General features: G+C 42.2%; 1 protein-coding gene across 1 annotated transcript; it reads left to right on the forward strand.

Moving 5' to 3' along the window:
* The first annotated feature begins 2,460 nt into the window (after nt 1-2,460).
* On the forward strand, nt 2,461-18,886 carry LOC128304603 (GTP-binding protein Di-Ras1). Its single transcript, XM_053041808.1, has 5 exons — nt 2,461-2,631; nt 2,741-3,018; nt 18,168-18,328; nt 18,550-18,709; nt 18,786-18,886. The coding sequence occupies exons 1-5, from the start codon at nt 2,461-2,463 to the stop codon at nt 18,865-18,867; spliced, it is 852 nt and encodes a 283-aa protein (XP_052897768.1). The 3' UTR covers nt 18,868-18,886.
* The last annotated feature ends 3,765 nt before the right edge of the window (nt 18,887-22,651 follow it).

A 22,651-nucleotide genomic window follows, 5' to 3' on the forward strand; every position in this document is an offset into this window, starting at 1 on the left:
TTTGCTACAAGTGCCGATTGCTAAGTCATCTGCATACTGATATTGTGTACATTTTGTCATTTTGGGTATGTCAGATGTGAAAATGTTGAAAAGTAAGGGAGAAAGTACACTACCCTGTGGTACACCAACCATAGGTGTGTAATTATTGGATATGGAGTTAGTGATGTGTACGGCATTAGTTCTATTTGTTAGGAAACTTTTAATTAAATGGACTATATAGTTTGGATATCCGTGTTTAATTAATTTGTAGGTTAAAGCGTCGTGCCAAAAATACGATAGAGAAAAATGCATTAGGTTGTTTAGATACGTTCTAAAGTTCTTGAATTTCTGCTTCTACAGCTTCCCTTAACACATTCATGTTTAAATTAAATTTTGAAAGCAGGAAAACACCATCAGCTATGGTATAGCACAAAAATGGGTCATATTTTAGCAACTCAAGCCGGAAACTACATCGTTGCACTTCTGCTTGCGTTGTACAAATATTTTGAATTGATTTTATTCCAACTAATTCATTAGCAATTACCACTCAAAGTCGTATTCTGTCGGAAATGTATTTCCATTTCCGGGAACTGAAAGTGCATTTATGTTTTCATTATATATTTCTGAGAGCTGGACTGGTAGTTCCTGTAGCCTTGCTCCTTACAATTAGTACTGCCTTCGAAAAATGAATTACACTCCCAAAAAAACAGGGGTTTTGCGAGGATAGAATAACCCAAGCGCAGCACATGACATTTAACGTTCACCCCCAGCAGACATAATTCAATGCAAGCACATGGTATCATAAAGGCAGCGTAGTGGTGGTAACCAGTACCGCGGTTAAGTACTATCGGAGCAGTATAAACACACTTTGAGAATGATTTTGACAACCAAACGATGTTTGCTTTGATCCGAAGAAATAAGTACTGCATTTATCAAATTAAATATGCTTTATTTCATGAAAAATATAGGAAATGTTACTAACAATCATTGTGAAAATCCATCCTAGGACAAGTTTATACTCCTCGGATCGTACTTTACTTGTACTGTCGTACTGGTATTGCCATGCCCAAAACCCTCAAATACCCTGTAACGATGAAATAATCTCCAACTTGCTCAAAGATTATGTAAATAAAAACTTCTGCTCCTAGATCAACACAGTTTAGTATGTTCTAAGAAAGGTTCTATCAACGTTGTGAAACATGGCTAACATTTCTCGAATAAACAGAATTCTTCGGTTTTTTTGTGCCAATATGCAAAGGATGCATCGATGTCGAAAGGCTGTTCTATCCAAGAGCGTGGTAAAACATTGATTATGGGCATAAGAACACAGTTATTCATATTGGTATAGGTGGACATACACAAACAGTAACATGGAAGGAAGAAAAATTAAAAAAAAAAGCCATTCCGCATCCTGTATCAAAACACAGGAATCTTATGTACCTTATAAATTACTGAGAAATTCCAGTTGTATATTTTGCGTCAGTATTTGTTAAAGACGTAAATAATATAAAATTATATAGCACGTTTTCTGGATTAGCCTACGAAACTCTTCACATCACACCTATGAGATGCAGAGCTTCATAGGAAACTTATGTACGACATTCACCATCATTACATTATTATTAGAATGTACGAGGGAAGTCTCAAGTTGAAAACTTAAGTTGAATCCTACTGCTTGGCTTGGCAACACAGTGTTCAGAAAAAAAAATGCACTCAAGCTTTCACGCTGAGCTGAAAATGAATTCTTGTTAATGAGATGAACACGAGATAACATTTTCTTGGCAACTACTCTTTACAAGATGAAATAAGATTTCACCTTTAGCAGCAAGGTGGCAACAAGCATGGCTGAAGTGATGTAACACACACACACACACACACACACGCACGCATAGAATTTACTTAAAAAAAATTAACGAGTTTCCAAGAAAAATAGTGGCTGCAGCTGCTTTTACATCTCTCTACTACGGCAACCGAGCCATGTTTTGTATCGGAACATTTGCAACGAGGTTCAATTTTTGAATATGCTAACACTGTACGCTTTTTCCTTCATTTATTGCAGATCGAATTTCCGCATATGAACGATGGCGGAACTACAAGCTAGATGAAGAACTACCAGTAGTGCACACTTTATCGCTGCGCATTTCCCTCTGCTGCCATAGTGGCCTCAGCCACAGTCGTCATCGGCACCGAGTAACAGCGGGAGTGAATTCATTCCAGCGTAAAGACATCGTTACCTATTCGTGTGCTGCCTGCCGCGCGTATACAAGAAACGCAAAACGAAGACGGACCGCTGTCAGAGCAGCTGGAGCTTTCCATCTTTGTCTGCATTTTCAATTTATTTTAGTTTGTTTGTTTTTTTTCCTTCTTTTGTTGGTGGAAAAAAGAAACAGAAAAACACAGCGTGGCCAACCCACCCCCCCACCGGTTGGTACCGGCAGGAAACTTCTGTTGCATTCCCGGGAACGACGGCACTGGGGTTAAATGAAAATGTCAGACTTTGAGCGAATAAGGCTAGTGATTTTGGGTGGTGCCGGTGTGGGTAAAAGCTGCATCATAAAGCGATTCCTATTCAAAACGTATTCCGACAAGTATCGGCCAACGGTGGAAGACCTCTACAACCGGGAGTATGACCTCGGTTCGGTCACGCTAAAGGTAAGTAAACATGCTCGAGGCTCGATCGATCGCGGGGTGCGGGTGGGTTTCCAGCGCAGCAGAGGCGCCAGCAGTGAGCATTTTGAAAAGTGGCACAACATCCCAACAGGTTGACATCCTTGATACGTCCGGTGAGATGCAGTTTCCGGCCATGAGACGGCTCTCGATTGCGACCGCCCATGCGTTTCTGCTCGTGTACGCGACCACATCGGAGGCAAGCCTCGGTTGCATCAAGCAGTGCTTCGAGGAGATTCGTGAACAGCGGGCCGACTTCCAGGACATTCCCATGGTAATTGTGGGTAACAAGTACGATCTGACGGCGTCCCACCGGGAGGTACGCATCGAGGACGTCTCCGAGTGGGTTTTCTGCGAGCTGCCCAAGCTTAAGTAAGTACCACATTGGGAAGGGAGGGTTTTTTGAAGGGGGGAACTGTCGGTGTTGCGTTAGAACAGTCGCCGAGAAGTTGCAAACAATTCCTGTCTGAAAATTTCAGTCACCCGTGAGACGTCGGATGAGTGTTTAATTGCAACCATCGCTAGGTTGGTTGTCGTGGAGTGTGGGCACAATTTTCATCGCTTCAGCTGGTTTTCTCAGCTACTCAGCGTCTCTTGGTTAGGCGTCATGGCGCCCTGTGGGGGAACGGCCATATGGGTGGGGGTATCTCTATTGTCTCGCAAAGTTTGAGAACTTCTCGAAGCAATTCAAAGTATTCCCTGGCTGGGGAAACATGCGTTAGAAAAGTTTTGCTGAGAGGTGATACGCATGCATGCTATAATGGGAGGAATGTGACATGATTGCATGTACGACGATGTATAAGGCAGGTTCTAATAGAAGCGTACGATATTCAGGCAGGTGTTGGGTTCTTTAACGTTAAAGATTACCTTGAATATCATGCATACTTATTTGCAATTATTTTACAAACATGGTACTCTGTTTTTTGCAAGTCGTCCAAAATATATTGCTCTTTTTACAGTACGGTACATAATTATAGGGTCATTTATTTTTTTAAAGCAAAAGTAGCATGATGCTTTACGAAGTGGATTTTTTTATCATATTAATTAGACTTTATTAATTATTTAATATTAATTTACTTTTTACAGTTTGCCATTTGATCCATGGTATTGTTATTCTATTTGGAATATTTTTAAAAAGCTATGTCATCCTTTATCCCTGGATGTTGTTTTTACATTGCAAATTGCTTTATTAGCTTTTTGTGCTGGAAAATCGGTCAAACAACGTCTCTGATATGCAGGTTGTGTTAATTTGTTGAGCATTTAGAAATGGATAGAAACCATTGGAACCAACCATGAAAATCATTTAGTTGTAATATATTATTTATTTATTTATTCCATGACGACGGCTCTCGCCGTATTATCATTAGTTGTAATATACACACCTAACTAATTTTATTTTTCTCAAAAAGCCATTTTATGTGGATATATATTTTAATAGATTAGTAATATCTATTGTCGCAGAAGAAAAACAAAAATTTAGATGAAAAATGCGATTAAAAATCGGTTAAATCAAAGTACACGAAGTATGGATTTTTTATAGTATTTGAGGTGCAATAAAAGCATTTTAATTATCAAATCCGATCAAACCGATCAAATTATTCATTAGTTGGACATTTAATAGTTTATGTAAAATTAGCAAACAACAATAACAAACTCGCATTTGTTTATGTTTTTTGTTTTAAAAGTACGTACGATATGTATCGAAAAAAGTGTTGATAGAATTATGTTACGAACTTTGTAATTAAATAATTAATGTTAGTAAAACATTTACCCCCCATAAACACCCAGCAGGGCGTTCTTTACAACCAGGAAAAACGTTTAATTCACATAACACTTGAATGAACATGTTATGCAACAGACAAAAAAGAAGTAAACACAATCATTCCACTGGGGTCAACCGCGAATTTTTCACCACCCAGTTTTCACCGTCCAGTGGGGTTTCTTTGCTTTACAAAAGGTTGGTCCAATTTTTACACCATGATTGAATTACCATACTGCAACAACTTGCCGTCACAGCGGTAGATGAAATATCAATTTGAAATTAATTTGTCCTCACAACAAACAAATATGGCCCACCCGCAGCAGGAGCAATTCCACCATTCGACCTATCGTTAGTAAGGCAACGGCAGTGGCACTTGCTGTCCGAATATTGCATTCGTTCATCGCTTTCATAAAGGCCATGTCGCGAGTGGAACAATCGCTGACATTTTCAGCAATTTCCATTGACACAATCCTTCCTGGCCGGTGGGGATTATATACGTACGAGGTGCGGTGAAAATTCAATTCCAAGCCAATATTTACCCCGCTGAACAATGATCCATACGAGCGGGTCTTGCTGCGTTGCATAATGCCAACGGAATGAATATTTCGTCCAGTTGAAAGTGTTTGAATAAAGCGGGTGTTTGGTGCTGCAAGCGATTGATAGAAATTATTCACTCTCAAACAACCCATCTTCACCCATCCGATCCGGGTGTCCGATCGGCAGCAGCTTAAACCAATGGATGTCGGACAGGCAACTGCATCGTTCGACGTCGCTACCTCGACGAGGGCGATTTGAAAGTTCCTAAAATTTCGATTCACACAGACGCAAACACACACACACACACACACACACACACACATACACCAGCGCCAGTGCTAAATGAACTAGGTTTAATGGGGTGTTCACACGTCAGTTAGGCGTTTGGTTGCAATGGCACCAGCAAACACATGCTCGTGTTCCCACAGGCATAAGCCACACCACTGCACTGCACACCCGGGCGCATAATCCTTCCAACCGATCGCATAATCGAAACGGAATATCGCAAATAGCTGTTGCATTAATTGCACAATTCGTGAAGGTATCGGTTTTGCATCGGCAGAAATTGCTTCCTTTTTCAGTGATGGAAGTTGTTTGATAATGAGTTTCTATGATAATTGTAAACAGTTCCATTCACCACAGGGTTGTAATAGGTTTGAAAAAAAAAGGGATAAATGTGCAGCTGTGTGGCAAACATTTTCAAAGGCCAGATTATGCTTTACGTTCTAACATATGAGCATATTGAACCCGCTTTTTGTTGTTAGTTGATCAGTTCCGTATATTAATGATCAAAACATACAATTTGTTAGCGAACAGATGGAGGCGCCCAGTACTTTACTGATGGCGTAGATCATCAGCTTTGATAAAATGGCAAATAACAATCATTATTACGATTTAAATTCTGTAAACCGTTTAAAAACTGCTTTTATTTAATATGAGCACATTGCAAATGAGTGTTCCAAAGAGAACGGAGTTATCCAACAGATGGAGGCGCCCAGTACTTTACTGATGGCGGAGACCATCAGCTTTGATAAAATGAAAAATAACAATCATTACTACGATTTAAATTCTGTAAACTATTTTAAAAACTGCTTTTATTTAATATGACCACGTGTGTGGTGAGTGTTCCAAAGAGAAACCTCCTTTGAGCTATATTTTCAATTTTGGATACCGCACCTAAATAACGACCATTATGTATGTTTTGGTTGGCCAATGGACAATGGCGATCGTGTTTTACTTATTTAAAACATCATAAATCACACTGGGGAATATGGTAAATGAACTGCATTAACACACTGGTAGTTTACTTATTGCGTCATATACTTATGGCCGCCTCAAGATGAGTGATATTGTGTCTAATAATCGTCCTTCGAGGGAGGATTTATATTTTGTTTTATATAAAGTAAGTCATACGGTATGCTTTGCTTAATAACAATTGGTAAATGGGTACAGAGATGTCCCTTTAAGTGAAGTAATAAGTAATTTCTATAAACTGATTGGACCAGTTCGGTACAAACTATTATGAGTTGTTGAAATTGGACGAAAGCAGTGCTAAGAGTGCTATCGAAATCGTACAATTGAATGATGTTTGTCACTGTTTGCTTGAGATTTAATCATAACTCATACAGCACTCTGCTGGAAAAAAACGACCGGCACAGCATGACAAAGTAATTCCGTAACATAATACACACTCTTGAAGCCAAACCGTGTGGAAAGCTATATGAAAAAGGTGTGATAAGGAATTCTACCCTAACAGCAGTACTTTTTTAGATATTGTACTATCAGAAAGTCATCCATTCCGCTCGATTTCACATGGTCAGAATGACGAGAAACTAAAGTAAGCTAGTTAAGTTTAGTAAGCTTGTTAAGCCATCATATTGGAAGAAACAAATAGGAAATTAAATATTTGCCAGGTAAATAAATAAAAGTGGTAAATAGTTGTGGGCAATCCAACATTTCGAACAAAATAACCAACATTTTAATAAACCATCCACAAAAAAACAAACAATAAACGATGGACGATACTTCACTTCGCACCTAACATTATTTCTAACCGTTAGCAACTTGGGACTGCTCTGTCCTTTAGATAATCATACCCTCTAACAAGATTATGAAAATGGTGTGCGGATAGTAAATTTGCAGCGTAAGATACTCTCCCGTTGTCAGTCAGTATCAGTTACAATTGCCCATGATGTATGGAGCTCCATAACTCGTAACACTTGAATGATGGCTCATGGCCCCGGCAGTCGGAAACACCGATTGGGCTCGTAGATGTCGCGAGGTCACGAATCGAAAACTGATTCGTAACATGACAAATGTACCCGGCTACACGTCCAGCCATGGCAGCGGATCATTTATTACGCCACAGCTCAGCACCACCCGCAAGGCAGTGCGGGAAGAATGTGCCTAATAATCGTCAACATGAACGCGAGCTCCGGGGTTCAATATTATAGTGTTTTACTTCATCACCACAAAATGTTGATCCTTTTCCAATGTGGGGTTTGAATGTGATGGCGTGACTTTTTTCCGATTTTTGCCTGATTTCGGCAAAAAAATCAAACCTTTCCACTACCCGCAAAAAAAAACATCAACCCTAAGGAAGCAAAAAAAAAACAACAAAACGGAACTCCATCAAGATATTCCACATGTGCCCTTCTGCCCTCGGGATGGGCCGGTACGAAAATACGCGAGCAGAAACGTTAGCAGCGTGCGTGTATGTTGAATAAATATACACTCGAGCGAAATCGTGCACTTCACACGCGAGTCAGGGCATGCTTTGTCGGTGGATCTACACGATCCAAACACGGCGACTGGCAACCCAACCACTTGTCATGTCTTTTGTGGCACAGGCGGCTGTCAAGTGGTTGGCGCATCAAACCAAAGCCCGCTGCGGAATGCGGAGCACGAGGGCTTTGCGAGCTGTGACAGAGCGCCAGTGGTAACGTGACTAAAGCCAATTGTGTGGGATAAATCTTAATTCAATCTATTCGTCTGGCGAGATCTTCAAAACACCCGCTGACTGTGAGAGGTTCGGTCGGGGCTGTATACACGTTTGGTTTGTGGATCGTGAATGTTGTTTTAAATCTCTGTTTTTCCTTTTTTACTTCAAATACACAAAATTGGTAGCGTTTACCAAAGGGCATGAAAAGTAAAGTCGTTTTCACAGCCATTCCACTGGGACAATAGATGACTGCCTCGTTTGCGTGTATTTAAATTCGGCACAAAGTTCGGTGCAGCGTAGACCGTTCAAATATTGTTTTATGGCTCATTACCAAAGTGAGGCAACCAGATCTAGCTTGTTTTTCCAACGCTCCCCAATGCAATTAAGCAGCGGAAAACAAATGAAAACATTTTAAGCAACGCTATGTACCAAATAGTTCCCACACGGGTACGCGAGGATTGGGGCTGTATAATTGGCGTTTGGTTTCGTTTTTTCGTTCCCATCGTGAGCCTTTTCATGCAACAAAAGCCCTTCTCGTGCAGAAGCAACTGGTGACCGCTTGTTTAAAGAAGCAATAATTGTAAATGCTGTTTGTTTGGCAATGAGGCACACAGCACACTTTAATAGATAATAATGTTTAAAAAAGACACACACAACAGTGAAACATGACTCGCGTAATGGTAAATGACCCGAAACGAAACGAATTATGCAAACCACAACAGCGAGTGGCCAACGAGCTTTTATGGTTGAGAAATAGGCGGCCAAATCGAGCGGGAAGGACAAACATTAAAATAAACTAGCTAAAGATTCGCTCGATAGCTTTGCTGTACATCGATAGCATTTTTGACCCAATTACGCACAACTTCGTTTGGGTATATTACTTTATTATGCTACAGGTATCTGTTCAGGTTCAGCTAAAATTATAGATAGCTTTCTGGTGTTTGTATTTAATTTTGTTCGGAAATATTTCAGAGAACTGTTTGCAACCCGGTTGAGAAAAATTATAATAAAATTTGAATTATTCATTTATTATTTAAGCATGGCTTAAGAGGTATTGTGTCAGCTTTGGGAAGAGCCCATGACTCAGAGATGCCTCTAGTTATTGAATATGTAACAGATATCTGAATTAGAGGTGGGTCATCGAATTCATTTCAGGACTCAACCAGACAAGAATGTCGGAATCGTTTCCGTCAGAGTAGAAATCGAGTTCGATCCGTGGGTGCAAGGAGTTCGGGCTGGAGTCGAGTCAAAGTAGGTTCAGTGGGTTCAGTAGGTCCAACGTTTCCGGTAGGTGCTAGGTGATAGGAGTTCGAGTGGAATTAGGTTCAACTGGTTCAGTAGGATAAACGACTCCAACCTAAGTTTCGGTCGGAATTGCTACCGGAATCGTTGCACCTACTGAACTGAATCTGTATTGACTTACGGAGGGTAGGAAGATGAACATAGAAAGACGTTGAATAGGACAGAAAGACCAGTTCGTATCCCTGTTACAAATCCTTGGTAGCAACAGAAGAGTCTTGAGAGTTTCACATCGGCCTTTATTTATCGTTGGTATTTGCGTTGGTGGAATCGTGCGTTGGTCTTGATTCGACTTGATTATTCTTGTTATAAAATATATACCTGTTTGAATATCTCATCAAACAGATGAGCAGAGTGAGTGAGGCGCTCAGCTGCTCATTGCCCAACACTATCCGTGATATTTGCTCTACTTAGAACTAGAGTTCCGGACCTAGAGAATATTGGGCAATCCATCCATCAATTATAAATAGAATGTATATGTTTTATAGCAAAGAGTTTTATAGCACGTTTTAAGTCGTAAAATTCCCAATAAGAATAACAATGTCTTGCTCATTTTTCAGCTCAAAAGCAGCTTCCTTGCAGAGTTTCTGGCCTGTAGGCATGCTGTACGGAGGTTTTCAAGTTGTTTTTACTTTTACGTGCAACTTATCATCCCAATCATCCACCCAAAAGCACCTCCACCTCCAGCAAACTTCATACTGATAATGCAGCCAACCGGCTGCCGATGGTACGTTGGTGTGAACATTCAACCTCCGCGCTAATCATTGTGCCAACGTGTAAGGTTTCAATCAATACCGTGCAGATCTCCCTGCTACCGAACTGTTCCTTCCATTGTTTAGTGCTGCGCCTGGCAGGTTCATCAGTGTGTTCTTTGGCTGCAGACCTGAAAGACAGTGAAATATCTCACACAAACACGGCTGTGGGTGGGAATCGTAGCCGTGGAACTGCACGAACGGATAATCGGTTGCTTAACCGGGTGCCCATTGTTTCTTCGTTCCGGGCGAAAGATGGTGCTTCGTACGGTGGAGCCCGTACCCGGAACGGTCTAATCGCATCCGGTTGGGCTTTGTGTTGTTGCCACCACGCTACACTGTTGTAGAAACATGTAGAATATACGGTTAGCCGTTGGGAAGATGGGATTGAAAAGTGGTTGTAGCAATAACCGTGACAGAAGCAAGCAAAAAAAAAGTAACACTCCAACCATGATTTGATGCATCACAACACGGAAAGCATGGTTCGGTGAGATGGGCCACCACCACAACAGAGGTACGAAAAACACTAGCGTAGCATGTAACTGATTCACGAACGGTGGAACTAATCGAATTTTAATTGCACACACACACACACACACGCCCTCAAACGCCAACGGGGGTTGTAAGCATCATCATCATGAAGGGAGGCATCAGGTTCTTGTTTTTGGGAAAATTGAAATCCACCGGCGAAGGTAAGCACCGAATGACATGGTTAGAGCGCATTTTGATCCTCTTTCTTGTGGGTGTCTTGGCTGCGCAACGGCTAGATAGAACAGATAAAATCTGATGCTAGTTTGAGTGGCCTTTTTTCACCGCTCTCACTCTCCCTTTCTCTCTCTTTCTGTCCGTGTTTGTGTCCTGAAGCGTTACGGAATCTCCAATACGAGCGAGAATTCAATTTGAAAGCGTACCAAGGACCAGACCACCACAATGCTTGCCGGGTAATGTATCAAACACACACACACACAAAATGGTTGAAGCTTTGGACGAATGGTTGCACGAAACTTCCCGCAACAATATTGATGGTAAGCGCAACTAAACATAAACCGAAACTTTGAAGAGGGTTTATTGGTGAGGGATTAAATTTTGCCTTCCCCAAACATTCCGAGATGCAATTGTAACACCGAAATGCGGGATTTTTTTTCCCCTGCTGTCCGTGTGTGGTGGTATGATGAACTTCAACTGTTGAGGGGGGCACAAATATTCATAACGCTACTCCTCCTGCCCAGCCGACATCATACAAATTCAACGAGTAATATTCTGCGTTTTTTGTTTTTGCTAAATAGCTCTGTGTTTGGCATATTCATGGCATGGTTCAGTTTGGAACTTCTATCATAAAGTGGAGTGGCTCAAACCTTCCTGCCGGAAAACCCCCCCTAATAGGCCACCGAACATGCATGTTTGCATGTAAGAACGCAATATGTTATTTTGCATTGCGCAACGGTACTGGAAATTAGTGATGTGTACTCCGACTCCGACTGCTGCAAATTCGGATTCAACTCCGGACAAAATCCGGTGCTGAAACCTAAACCGAGTTCGGAATTAACTCCGGACGAATAAAGAGTTGCCTCTGTAGTTGCAGGAGTGATGTACAAATAGGTGTGATTGCTCTGTCGAAGTCGTCTAAAACTTCACCTTTCTTGGGACAAGAGTCATCAACGACAAAGACCATTGATGTTGAGATACTCGCCTGGGTGCTGACTGTCAACCGGTCATCCTACAGTCTGCGGAAACTTGTCTTCCCAAAACACCCGTCTTGACGAACGAAGCTGGGACCATATAGAACTTATATAGTTGCAGTACTCATATACGCCTCTTAGACATAGACTCTGTCCAAAACAGACGAAACCCTCTTAGCCGCGTATGAAGAAGAGAAGATGATCAGGATGAGCTGCTCACTGTCGTACAGGTTGCAGGGGACTCGCCAGGTCTCCGATGGGCTGGTCACGTCATGAGAATGACACCGGACGACCTAGCCCATAAAGTCCTTTTAGATCTTCCACTTCGGCAGAGGAGGTGTGTTACACCCAAATAGAGATGGAGTGATGGCGTTGATGGGTCCGCCGGAACAACCAAGATAATGAATTAGTAGACGAAGGCGTCAAGACCGTGAGCGGTTTAGAGGACTCCTACAGTAGGTCAAGACCGCGAAGCGGTTGTAGCGCCGGATAAGGGAGTAACTTCGGAGATGACTCCGGGTATTACGCTTGATTCAATTCCAGGTTAATCCAGAAGGCCTGATGGTGCCATTTGGTAGCAGCATTCGAACCTATCTCCATCGTACGCAGGACTGACTATCTGGCTACGGGTAAATTAAATTAAAGAAAGGCAGAAATGACACGCCACCCTAGAACTCTTGAAGTTGTTGAGCCGGATCCAACTCCGGATTAATCCTGATTCAACTCCGGAATTGACTTTGGATTCAACTTTCCCGATTCTATTCTGGAGTTGAATCCGGTTTTTAGGCATCGGAAACGGATTGGTTTCATGAATCCACTCCGGATCCCCCGCTCCGCTCGAACCCCCGTACCATAAAGTATTACGGAGTAATTCCGGGGCCAGCCAGAAAAAAATGCATTCTACCCATCACTACTGACAATCGACGAAACGCTACACACAACGAACCAAACAAACATTAGCCACCACGTACCAAAACAAAGCACCCGAAAGTTCGATCGAAAATGAGTATGTTTTTGGAGTGTTGTATTAAAGCGGTTGTGTGTATGCTCCACTCCCGGTTCCTTGAGTCTGTTCCGAGCGTTGCATTAATTACAATTTGTTCCCGGGATAATAACGCCCCCCCTCCCCATCCTAACCTCTGAACCAAAATAAAACGGGGTGGAAGCGTTCTTTCGGATGCAGAAAAACGAAGGCGCACGGGTAGGCCTCCTCACTTTGGGTGCCTCCGGGCGGGTGTAACCGTGGAATTGGTTATTACGATGGTAAACAAACAAACTGCGAACCCGTCCTAACCCGTTGCAGTATCAATTTAAATTGATTATTTTAATCAGCATTTTAAAGCGTGTTGCATAAACTGGTGATGCGGGTTGCGTAATCGGTTTGGAGAACAGCCGTAGGACGCGCACATACGCACGGAACATAAAACCACCAGCGGTCGGTGCGTGTCTTTGTCCTTGCGAGATAGGAGTTGAGGTGGGAAATTTCTCCATATTGCTCTATTTCACCAATCAACCTCCGGTGCCCCATGGGACCACTTCGAGAAAGCGGTTAGGCTCCTAGAGCTCACAACCCGGTGGTCGGTGGTTGAAGGTGATCAGGTGAAAATTGGACCCGTCCCTCCCATGGAGGATGTGCACAATGAGCCACCACCACCGCTTAATGACGGACCAGAGCACAGGAAAAAGGTCAACCGTTTGATTGTGTGATTGAGGTTTGCCGTGGTTCGTGTCTCGAAACCTTGTTGAAGCCCGGTGTGTCTCGACGAGAGCGAAACTAATTGAATATGTTGCGTGCGGTGCTAGGGGTGGACTGTGCACCATTGGGAGCCGTACGGTGCTTGAACATAACCATCTTATCACGGTCGAACTGATTGGCCATCACCATATGTGGGGAACGAAATTTGCTCGCTAGTGTGTGTGCTGGTGGTGGTGGTGATGGGTGAGCCAGATTAGCCACATACCACTGTACTGCATCGATTTATATCGCCACCCACAGGTTCATCTCAGGTGCTCTCTGAGGTACCGGTCGGTTCTTCCGGACTTTTTTTGGATGCATGTTGCTGATTTGTTTTGCTATTTTTTTGTCTTTTCCACATCCATTTTGGACGCGGTAATAAAGCAAATCAAACGCGATCATTTCAAAGCCAATACGAAACATACACAGAGAACGGGGTGTTTTTTTTTTTATAAACTGAGGCGAGTCACTAGCATAAAACTAGCTGACGTAAGCGCGCACCGTTTCCTTTGATCTATTTTTAATCTTATAGCGACCGGGTTTTGTGAACCGCTTGGGTGAAGAACAAACATAACAAAAAGGGAAAGCATAATAGACAAGGTGTTTTGCACACTGCGGTAGATTTCCGTTCCATTCCATGGGTTTCCGCAGTGCTCAAAGTGCATCTGTTTGCGACATTCCCCTACCCAACCCAGGGGGGGAGGGAGGCAAAGTTATGAAAAGTGGTGCTAAAAAAAAGGGACAACGTATTAATAAAGAGGACGAGGAATTAGATGAAGGTGAGAGATGGGAAGCAGTGAGCAAAAGGTGAGTTAGTGAGGTGAGCGTGATATGACTTTAAGGGATGGAATATCTTGTGATTGGAAATTTAAAATCAAAGCATCCAGTTCCATTTTTTTGTTTATTTGGATTTAAAAATTTCGTTTAAAGTTCCAATGATATTAAATATTTTTAAAACATTGAAACGGTTTATGAATTTATGAAGCGGAAAGGTTTATAATGAAAATGTAATATTACTTTGTAATATGTATCACACCTTCATGAAGAATAAAGACACTGTAATCGGAGACATATTTGCGCCCCATCGCTACCCCTCCACACGATTTCCGTTCCGGGTTATCTGCTTCGGAAAAAAGCCTCCACCGCCCCAGCGGAAAGCCACTCGTGGTAATGAACCCGCCATCAAGCGCCACTTTCGATTTAACTCTATCGACTTTGCAGATCGTACGCTGATGATTGGTTCGTAAAGGTCGCCCAAAGTCGGTCACAGCCACCGTCACGAACTGCGTGACATGCTGTGAGATTGAAGAAATCCATAAGGCAGCCACACACTTCCCTTCCATCGGCGGAGATAAGATTTTTACGGCGCGTAATGGCGTAGCCCCTAGCAGGAAGCGTTCGGGGGTTTTGGATCTCTTGCATAATTTGATAGCAGGGCAGGCCGAAAAAGTCTCACAAACAAAAACAAACTGTCAATTTTGATTCTTCACAAAGCCGTTCCCGAAAAAACAAAAAAAAAACTGATCCACTGAGGTTTGGAAACATTCTTTGTGAATTGGTGTAGCGTAGGTAGAAATCACCTTTGCCCGAGTGCCTACGACCACGATGTGCCTGCTGAGTTAAAACCTTTCCAAAAGTTGCGCAACTAGCGTGCCTTTCGTCATATTAATGCAGCATCTTCACTTCGAATACTACTATTTATTTTATTTATTTTTTATTTAAATTCCATTATGACGGCAATGCCGTATTTTCTTCGAATACTACTACTTCCAGGAATAATACAGAGAACGAATAATTGGGAAAGGAACGACATAATAAGGTCTAATATTTTGGACCTTCGAAATTCTACATTCTCTATTAATTTTAGAACAAGAGTTTTGGTTTGTGGAATTGCAAATTCTACATCGTTTACGGTCAACATCATTCAAAGGAATGTGGAAATATTTCTTCCGTGAAGAAACTCTTCTTTACGAAACTCACGTAAGCCGCTAAGCACACACCGTTGGGTTCGATTCTGAGTGAATAATATTTTATCAAGCCTTTTCCATCCTTTAGATGACGTAACCAACGAGATCTCAAAGAACCTCGAATATGAATTCGTTAAAAGAAATTCGGATAAGTTTCGAATTCTTTACTTCGTTTACGTGAAGGTGCAGAGTTTTAGGTTTGGAAGTTAAGGTTGCTCTCATCCTCAATAAATTTTATAATTAAAAGCCCTATCTTCTGATAAATACCGTAAATCTTACAATATAGCTAGCTTTTCTATGTTAGGCGTGGTATAGCGAGTCACTCTTCAATCATAAAAATCAGAAGCATAATTTCTGTGACTACACATCAGGAGTCGTATGATGTGGTAAAGGATGCATTGCATATAAGATGATCGAGGAAGTTAAAGTCTCAGACATGTTCGAAATCGCATGATTTAGAGTGGCTTTTCTACCTCTGTTTTAAGAACGTGATCATCAAAAGACCAGGTTGCTGTTTATGAGACTTCTGAAGCAGGTGTCACGTAGAAGATGTCCTCTCTCTCTCTATTATTACAGCACATGGTTCTTGTCTGATCATTGAGGTATAAGGATATTAGCATACGAAGTAGTAATAAGGCTCTCATTGTCCTTTTACATATGCATAATGACTATGGCGCGCAGATATTAACATATCAACGAGACGAGACGATGAATCAACGTTGCCAGTCGTTCGCTCTCTTTGTTTGACACTCAAAATGACTATGTCGCAGACATTAACATATCAGCGAAACAATTGCATTTGTGGTAAGGTTCTCTTTGTCCTTCACATACAACGCGACGGCGGTGCAGATATTAACCTATCAACGTGACAAAGAATAAGCGGTCGGGATCGTTAAGGTCTTCACAACGTAATAATGGACAAGGGGTGTTGATATTAACACATCAACGAGACAAAGCAGCGTAAGCACAATCAAACTTGAGCATTCTAGAACTAGAATTAGCCGTTGTTGAATTCTCCTCAAACAATGCTCCCAAAAGAGTGTCTCGCTTGCTGCAATCACGCCTGAGCTAAACGTCTGCTAAAGCTCCACCATGAAGCATTCCTCCGAGACATGACACGTTTGAGCAACGGACAACAATTTCAACCATAATGGGGAATATTTTTTAAAAAAGCAATAAAACCAAACCCACCTGAGCCGGGGGTGTTACGCCGCCAGTAGCCGTCAGGCAAGATGCGTCATTAGAAATTCAATTTCCATTCCGTCCAGAAAAAGAAGAAAAAAAAATGGTTGGCGGAAGCTTTTTCTCACAGCCATACAGCATGCCATGAGATGGCCCTTCATAACGACCCTTTGCAGAGTTAAGCCCATGAGTTGTCACCAAACGATGCCATTCTTTCGCTCGGAAAGGTGGCCACACTGTTGAGTAGCTTTGTTTGTGCACTTTTTATTACCCATATAACCCATAATCGAGAACATACGTCGAAAAGGGCTGCGACTGGCCCTACAGAGGGCGGCTTAGCGGTCGTCCAATTTCGCTTCGCGATGATTAGTGTCAAACGAGGCACCTTCTTCGTGGTATTATCACATACAGTACTGATTAAAAACTCTGCTCAGTAATGTTCCCCGGCACACGTTCGTATGAATTAATCAAAAGGTCGCTTCCTGCCGTGGGTCCGTGTTCAATTGGTGAACAGGAAAGGTAGAACAAAAAAAAAAAAGGCTACAGCAATTACTGTGCCGGTGCAGATCAGGGAAGGACAACACGACATACGACCATTTGGCGACAGACAAATTACATCGTCTTTATGAAACACAGAGCCTTCTGCTTTTTTTTATTGGCCAAGGCAAGGTTTCGTTTTGCAGTGCAATCGTCACGGTTGCGCCATGGTGTGTGGCTCGGATCAAATGCGCCGCTGCAGAGTATGGGATAAATTTGAAATTAATTTCATCACGAGCACGGTGTTTCGGGCCGGTTTCGAAGCGTTTTGTGGCATATGTCCTACTGGCTAAGGGTGTAAAGGTTGAGATCGCCTGCCACCTGGCACCCGGGAGTGGTGTCGATGGTGGCGGGTTCGTTTGTCGTGAAATGGGATCATAAAAATCGATCGAGTTCGCCTGTTTTTTTTTTCTCGTCCCCATCACCCCGCGGGGGATATGCCGGAACTCCCTCCTCGCTCCCCCCACCCCGCCCGTCTACCTTTATCCATCCGCAATCATTTAGATTTTTTAGTGTCGCGAGCATTACCTGGCTGCCTGGCTCCCGAACGAAACTTTATGACTCCAAACACGGCCGGGCCACATCCTGGCAAATGGTGCGGAAAACTGTGCCGCGATTAGGGTGACTATCGTTTGTTACCAGCTTCTTTTTTTTATTATCACCACCTGACACTTCCATTCCTCCCTTCGGTGACGCTTACGGCTCATTTGGTTCATGAAGCAATTTTGTGATCAAATGTTTGACCAAACAAAACAAAAAAAAAAGATGGTGGAAGATGGGTGGAAAATTGTTGAGCTGGGCGCAAATAGCCAATGACACAGCGGGACAAAATGGACCGTAAGGTACAGAAACGGCTTGCCGGTGGGAGAAAAAAGGCTGGCTCCTGACAGCACACGGGCTCCTAAGTACGGGAATTAAGAGCTTAGACCGATCGGGTGCCCGATCGATTGGAGGATTTCGACTGCAACAACAGCTCAACAGCCTCCGCCAGGGCATCCGGTAGCGTTTGTTTGTTGCTGTGTTGCCCTCTAATTGCTTTGGACGGGATTTTCCACATCGAACAAGCATATAATTTTACACCTTTCCCTACTCTCTCTCTTTCTCTTTGACCTTTTTTTTTCTATTGCCAGGGTAAAGGTGCTCGAGTGCTCGGCGAAGGATGATTACAATATAATGGAAATATTTCGCACGTTTGTCACGCTGTCCCGCATACTGCCGGTGAACGGTAGCGCCGAGTCCGGTTCCGGCCTGAAACGACGCTCGTCAGCCTACGTCAGTGCCAGCAGTAAAGGTGAGTCCCCTTTTTGGGAAGAGCACAGAAGAAAAAACACAGGTGCCTTAATATGGCATGATTATGAGTCTGACCGCTGCTCATTATATGCACATTATATGCGCTACACCATTCAACTCCAGTATGGCTTAATTAACCGCTGCAACTTTCGCACTCTATTTTCTTCTCCATTGTACACTCTCACACACTCTCACGTCCACAAAAAAAAAACAAATGTGTAGCAAAATCACGAATCGGAAGTCCGTCCATTGGAGGTTGTGAAAAGCCAAAGGATTCTGCGTTCCTGGCGGCATCCACGTCCGAGGGCACTAGTAGCGGCACTAGTGGGCTTGGCGGTGGCGTTGCGGGTGGTGGTGATGTAAAGGCAAAACCTCGCTCCAGGTAGGTTCCAGTAGCGCCATCCGGCTGCACTTTAGCTGATTGAAATTCACCACTGCCGGTCTTTTCTCCCTTCCAGATCGCTCATCCGAAGATCGTCCCGCAAGACGAAGCAACAGATCCAAAATGCATCCGGCGCGGAAGACTGCAACATTCAATGAATGCGCGTAAGGTGTGGTGCTGGGCGGGACGTGTAGGATGAGGTGTATCTGGATCGCCGGAATGCCGTGACCGGCTCTAGCGCTCTTGTTTCTCACACACACACAAAACTTCGCACATCGTTTCTCTTGTTATTGTTGTTGTAGTGGGTGGTCACGTTAGGTAGTAGTTACCACCCTCACCCCACGAGGGCGGGGTGATTGTCCGACCAGAGCCAGAGCCCGAAACCATCCGAGCGGCACAGCATGCATGGGGTAACGTTGGTAAAATTATATTAATTGTGCAGTTCTTGTGCGAGGTGACACCATTGATGAAGGCGCCCTCCAAGAAGTGACCGACTGTGTAGCACCGGTGGTAATAGTAATAGCAGATTAGCCCAGCGTTATATTAGAGGCGGTTTTTTTCTGTTTCTTTGTGGACAATTGTTGACATAGGCTGCGGAAGCCTTCACGGCACATTATTGACGAATTGCACCCGAAAGTTTGAAGAGTTTTGCAGGACTCTAATGGTTCCTTGGAGCAGTGAATAACGCGAAGCTTCGAAGAGGGTCAAATGTTATGGGCACAAAACTACGGTATGACAGTGGAAACGTGTGGAACAAACCGGTGTAGGAATCATCGGGTCAGCAAAAACCAACCCGCCTTTGCAAAAGTGTCGTCGTAGAGTAGTAGTCCGCGGAACTAGGCGCAGAATACGGCCAGCGATAGATCGAGTAACGTCCAAGCGATCGCGTACGTTCGTACCACCATCGTTTCCAAACCTAGCAGCGCTGTGGGCAATGTTTGTAAAAAGCAATAATTTTCACGGTAGTGTACGACACTGGCATGCATCCAGGCGAGTTTGTCGTTTGTTGTACACTTTGGTGGTTACCTTCACGTGTATGACAAAAGCTCAATGTAGTCCCGTAGAAATGAAAAAATCACTTTGATGGAATAAAGTAGGCAAGAGCGAGAATACGCAATTTTCCGGACACTACAAAACAAGAACAGATGCCGGAGAGTGACTCTTTCGCGTGGAACTGAACCGATCCAGTAATTTAGTAATAAATGAATCCAAACAAGAGGAAACAAGAGACCCAACAAAGGGGAAACTCGTTTTTTTGGACCTTTTCGACTAAGAAACAAAATATGATCTCAGCAACCATTCCTATACTTATTTATACCGTAGGGGACAAGTAATGTGTGACAGTTACGTTCGTTTGTTGGTCGTAAACAATTTAACGTTTCTAGTGCTTATTATTTGTACTAGCAACCATCGCTTTCATGACCAAAAGCTTACTGCAAGCAAAGCTTACCCGTATGCGTAGGGTAAGGATAGAATGTAACACTAGTGTCCAACAATGAGCTGAGCTTATCCATTTATAGACATCAAACCTCTAGCAGTATCGAATCACTAAAATTGCGCCATTTGAAACAGTTAATAAAAAGAAAATGAGCGGACTAAGTTCACTGCAGGGTTTCACGCTAAACAAAGGAATGTTGCAAAAGGTTTTTGGGGAATATGGAGAGTATATGAAACGTGTTTCATTTAATTTTGTGTTTTCGAAGTGTCAAGTCTTTTATTTACAATAATTAAGCATTTTTAAACTAATAATTTTATATTTTTAATAATAACCTTTTTTAATACGCCATATTATATGAATGCCCGTTTTTTTTTTGCTAAGTGACTAGCGTTATATATTTACTTGTGACTTTCATTACAGAAAGGTTTTTAAAACGTGTAAAGCGCAATCCGGGATACATGATTTCAACTTTGCATTCTTGAAGAGTATTAGAATCTGAAGAGAAGTTAAAGACTCTATATTCTTAAATTATACTGTATTTAATATTCCTTTGCATGGTTGAAAACCCTGTACTACCATTTATATATTGTTTAGGAGAAAAAGTGTATAGTTGGTTAGCAAACAAACCGCTCAATAGCTAATTAAGTTTATTATTTAATTCTTGTAAAGATTATTACTTATTTCTTTTCTTTGTTTATACTTATCTTTTTAGTTTAGTTTAAAGTGTTTGTTTATCTTAATATTAATCGTAACAAACTGAATTACTTCAACTTTAATATTTACTTAATAACCTTTTTTGTTTATGTATTAGAAAAGCTAAAAATATTAATCTTCTATAAAGTATCATCTCTTAAAACTAAATAACGTTATATTTTCTTCTTAAAAAGAAAGCAGTCCTACACATATGATCGCTCTCGGCCGCTCATCCCATTCGTGCAGCATGCTCTAAATGCTAAACATTAAGCATATAATTTTTCACTACTACTAAAGAGAAAATAAAAACAAACAAAACAACTTCACATTATGCTAGCAAGTAATGTAACACATTTGTAAAAATTAGATGAAACAAATCAAACGGTACCAAAAGTTTGATATTAAATGAGAGACAGAGTGAGAAGCGAAACGCAAACAAAGATTCTAGACGTTTAATGTCTGGCAATGACTGGTCGAGTTGAACGCAGCACAAAAAAGAAAAAATAGCAAACAAGCTGTTCAGTGCAGTGTGCACGGGGAACGATTAGTGAAGAACAAAACAAAAAAAAACTTAAAATTAGGCAATACAATAATATTGTGTAACTTGTGCACAAGCGACAAAGGGGCAAAGAAACCAAACAAAAGGAGGGTTTTAAAAAAAAAACACACACACACACGCGCAAGTTACAGTGTGAGTCACAGTTTTGTGTGGCTTGTATCCGTTACATGTTTAGTGGTTGATAAAGAATGGCGTGTTTCGATCTTTGCAAGTAGCGTATCGGATAGGAAAAGAATTATGGCGATCGGGAGACAGTTTGGTGCCCCCTATCTAAAAGGGGACAATTGACTTTTGTGTTGTGGCGGTTTCGAATAACAATACTCCATTTTGCAAATGACACATTTGGTCACCCCATCACGACGTGTAGTTCTCCATTAAGAAAATGCTCGAGATGAAAAGTCACACCGTGTATGGACATAACATATCGTCGTTACATCAGTTGCTGTTCGTACGTTGGGACAATATTTACCCGTAGGACGTTTTTTCACAATACGATGAGACTGTTGTTTAGTGTGGATTTAGATGAAAGTTACTAACAGTTGCAAAACCTGCATTGAATGTGATTTACAGTGACCGTTCGTTGCACCGATGAGCCCCCCCCGCCCCAGTAGTTTACCAAGCTTCCCAGCGTTTCCGTAACAGTTTCCCAATGTCCGCAACAACAAAAAGAAAAGTGAAACAAATTGCACCATGTGTGTGTGTACCCTTACCACTACTGGCGTCTGTCTTTAGTTACAACCGCGCGTAACCAATGATTTTTCCTTTATCGAACACGTTTTACTACCACTAGGGCTTATGAAATCTACAATATCCGTGAGTTTCATGTCTCCGGCACCGGGTAAATGTCTGAATGTTGTGTCAAAAATATGGTGTAACTGTTTTCCTTTCTGATTTTGTTACATCTTCTGCTCGTCACGGGCATATATCACTACTGTACTGGCCTCTAGCCCAGCGATAAAGGATATTGGCATACATAGGATAGCGTTTTTATAGATTAATTAAAGAGAAAGACAGGTGTAAAGCGACCATTTCGAAAACGCTGAAGCGTTCCACGGATTGTCCGTTTGCTATAGCATCGGTTTGAAGCAATTATTATGAACCACCCTCTGCATCCGTCACACACGATTGTCTGGTAAAGTGATTGATCATTCCATTCTCGATTGATCCATTTGGCTACGATACGTTCTAAAAACAAAAACACAAAAAAAAAAACAGTGAGCTATATTGTGAACGTTTCATTTAGCATTACTTA

The sequence above is a fragment of the Anopheles moucheti genome, chromosome 3, assembly GCF_943734755.1.
Source record: "Anopheles moucheti chromosome 3, idAnoMoucSN_F20_07, whole genome shotgun sequence".
Taxonomy (NCBI): domain Eukaryota; kingdom Metazoa; phylum Arthropoda; class Insecta; order Diptera; family Culicidae; genus Anopheles; species Anopheles moucheti.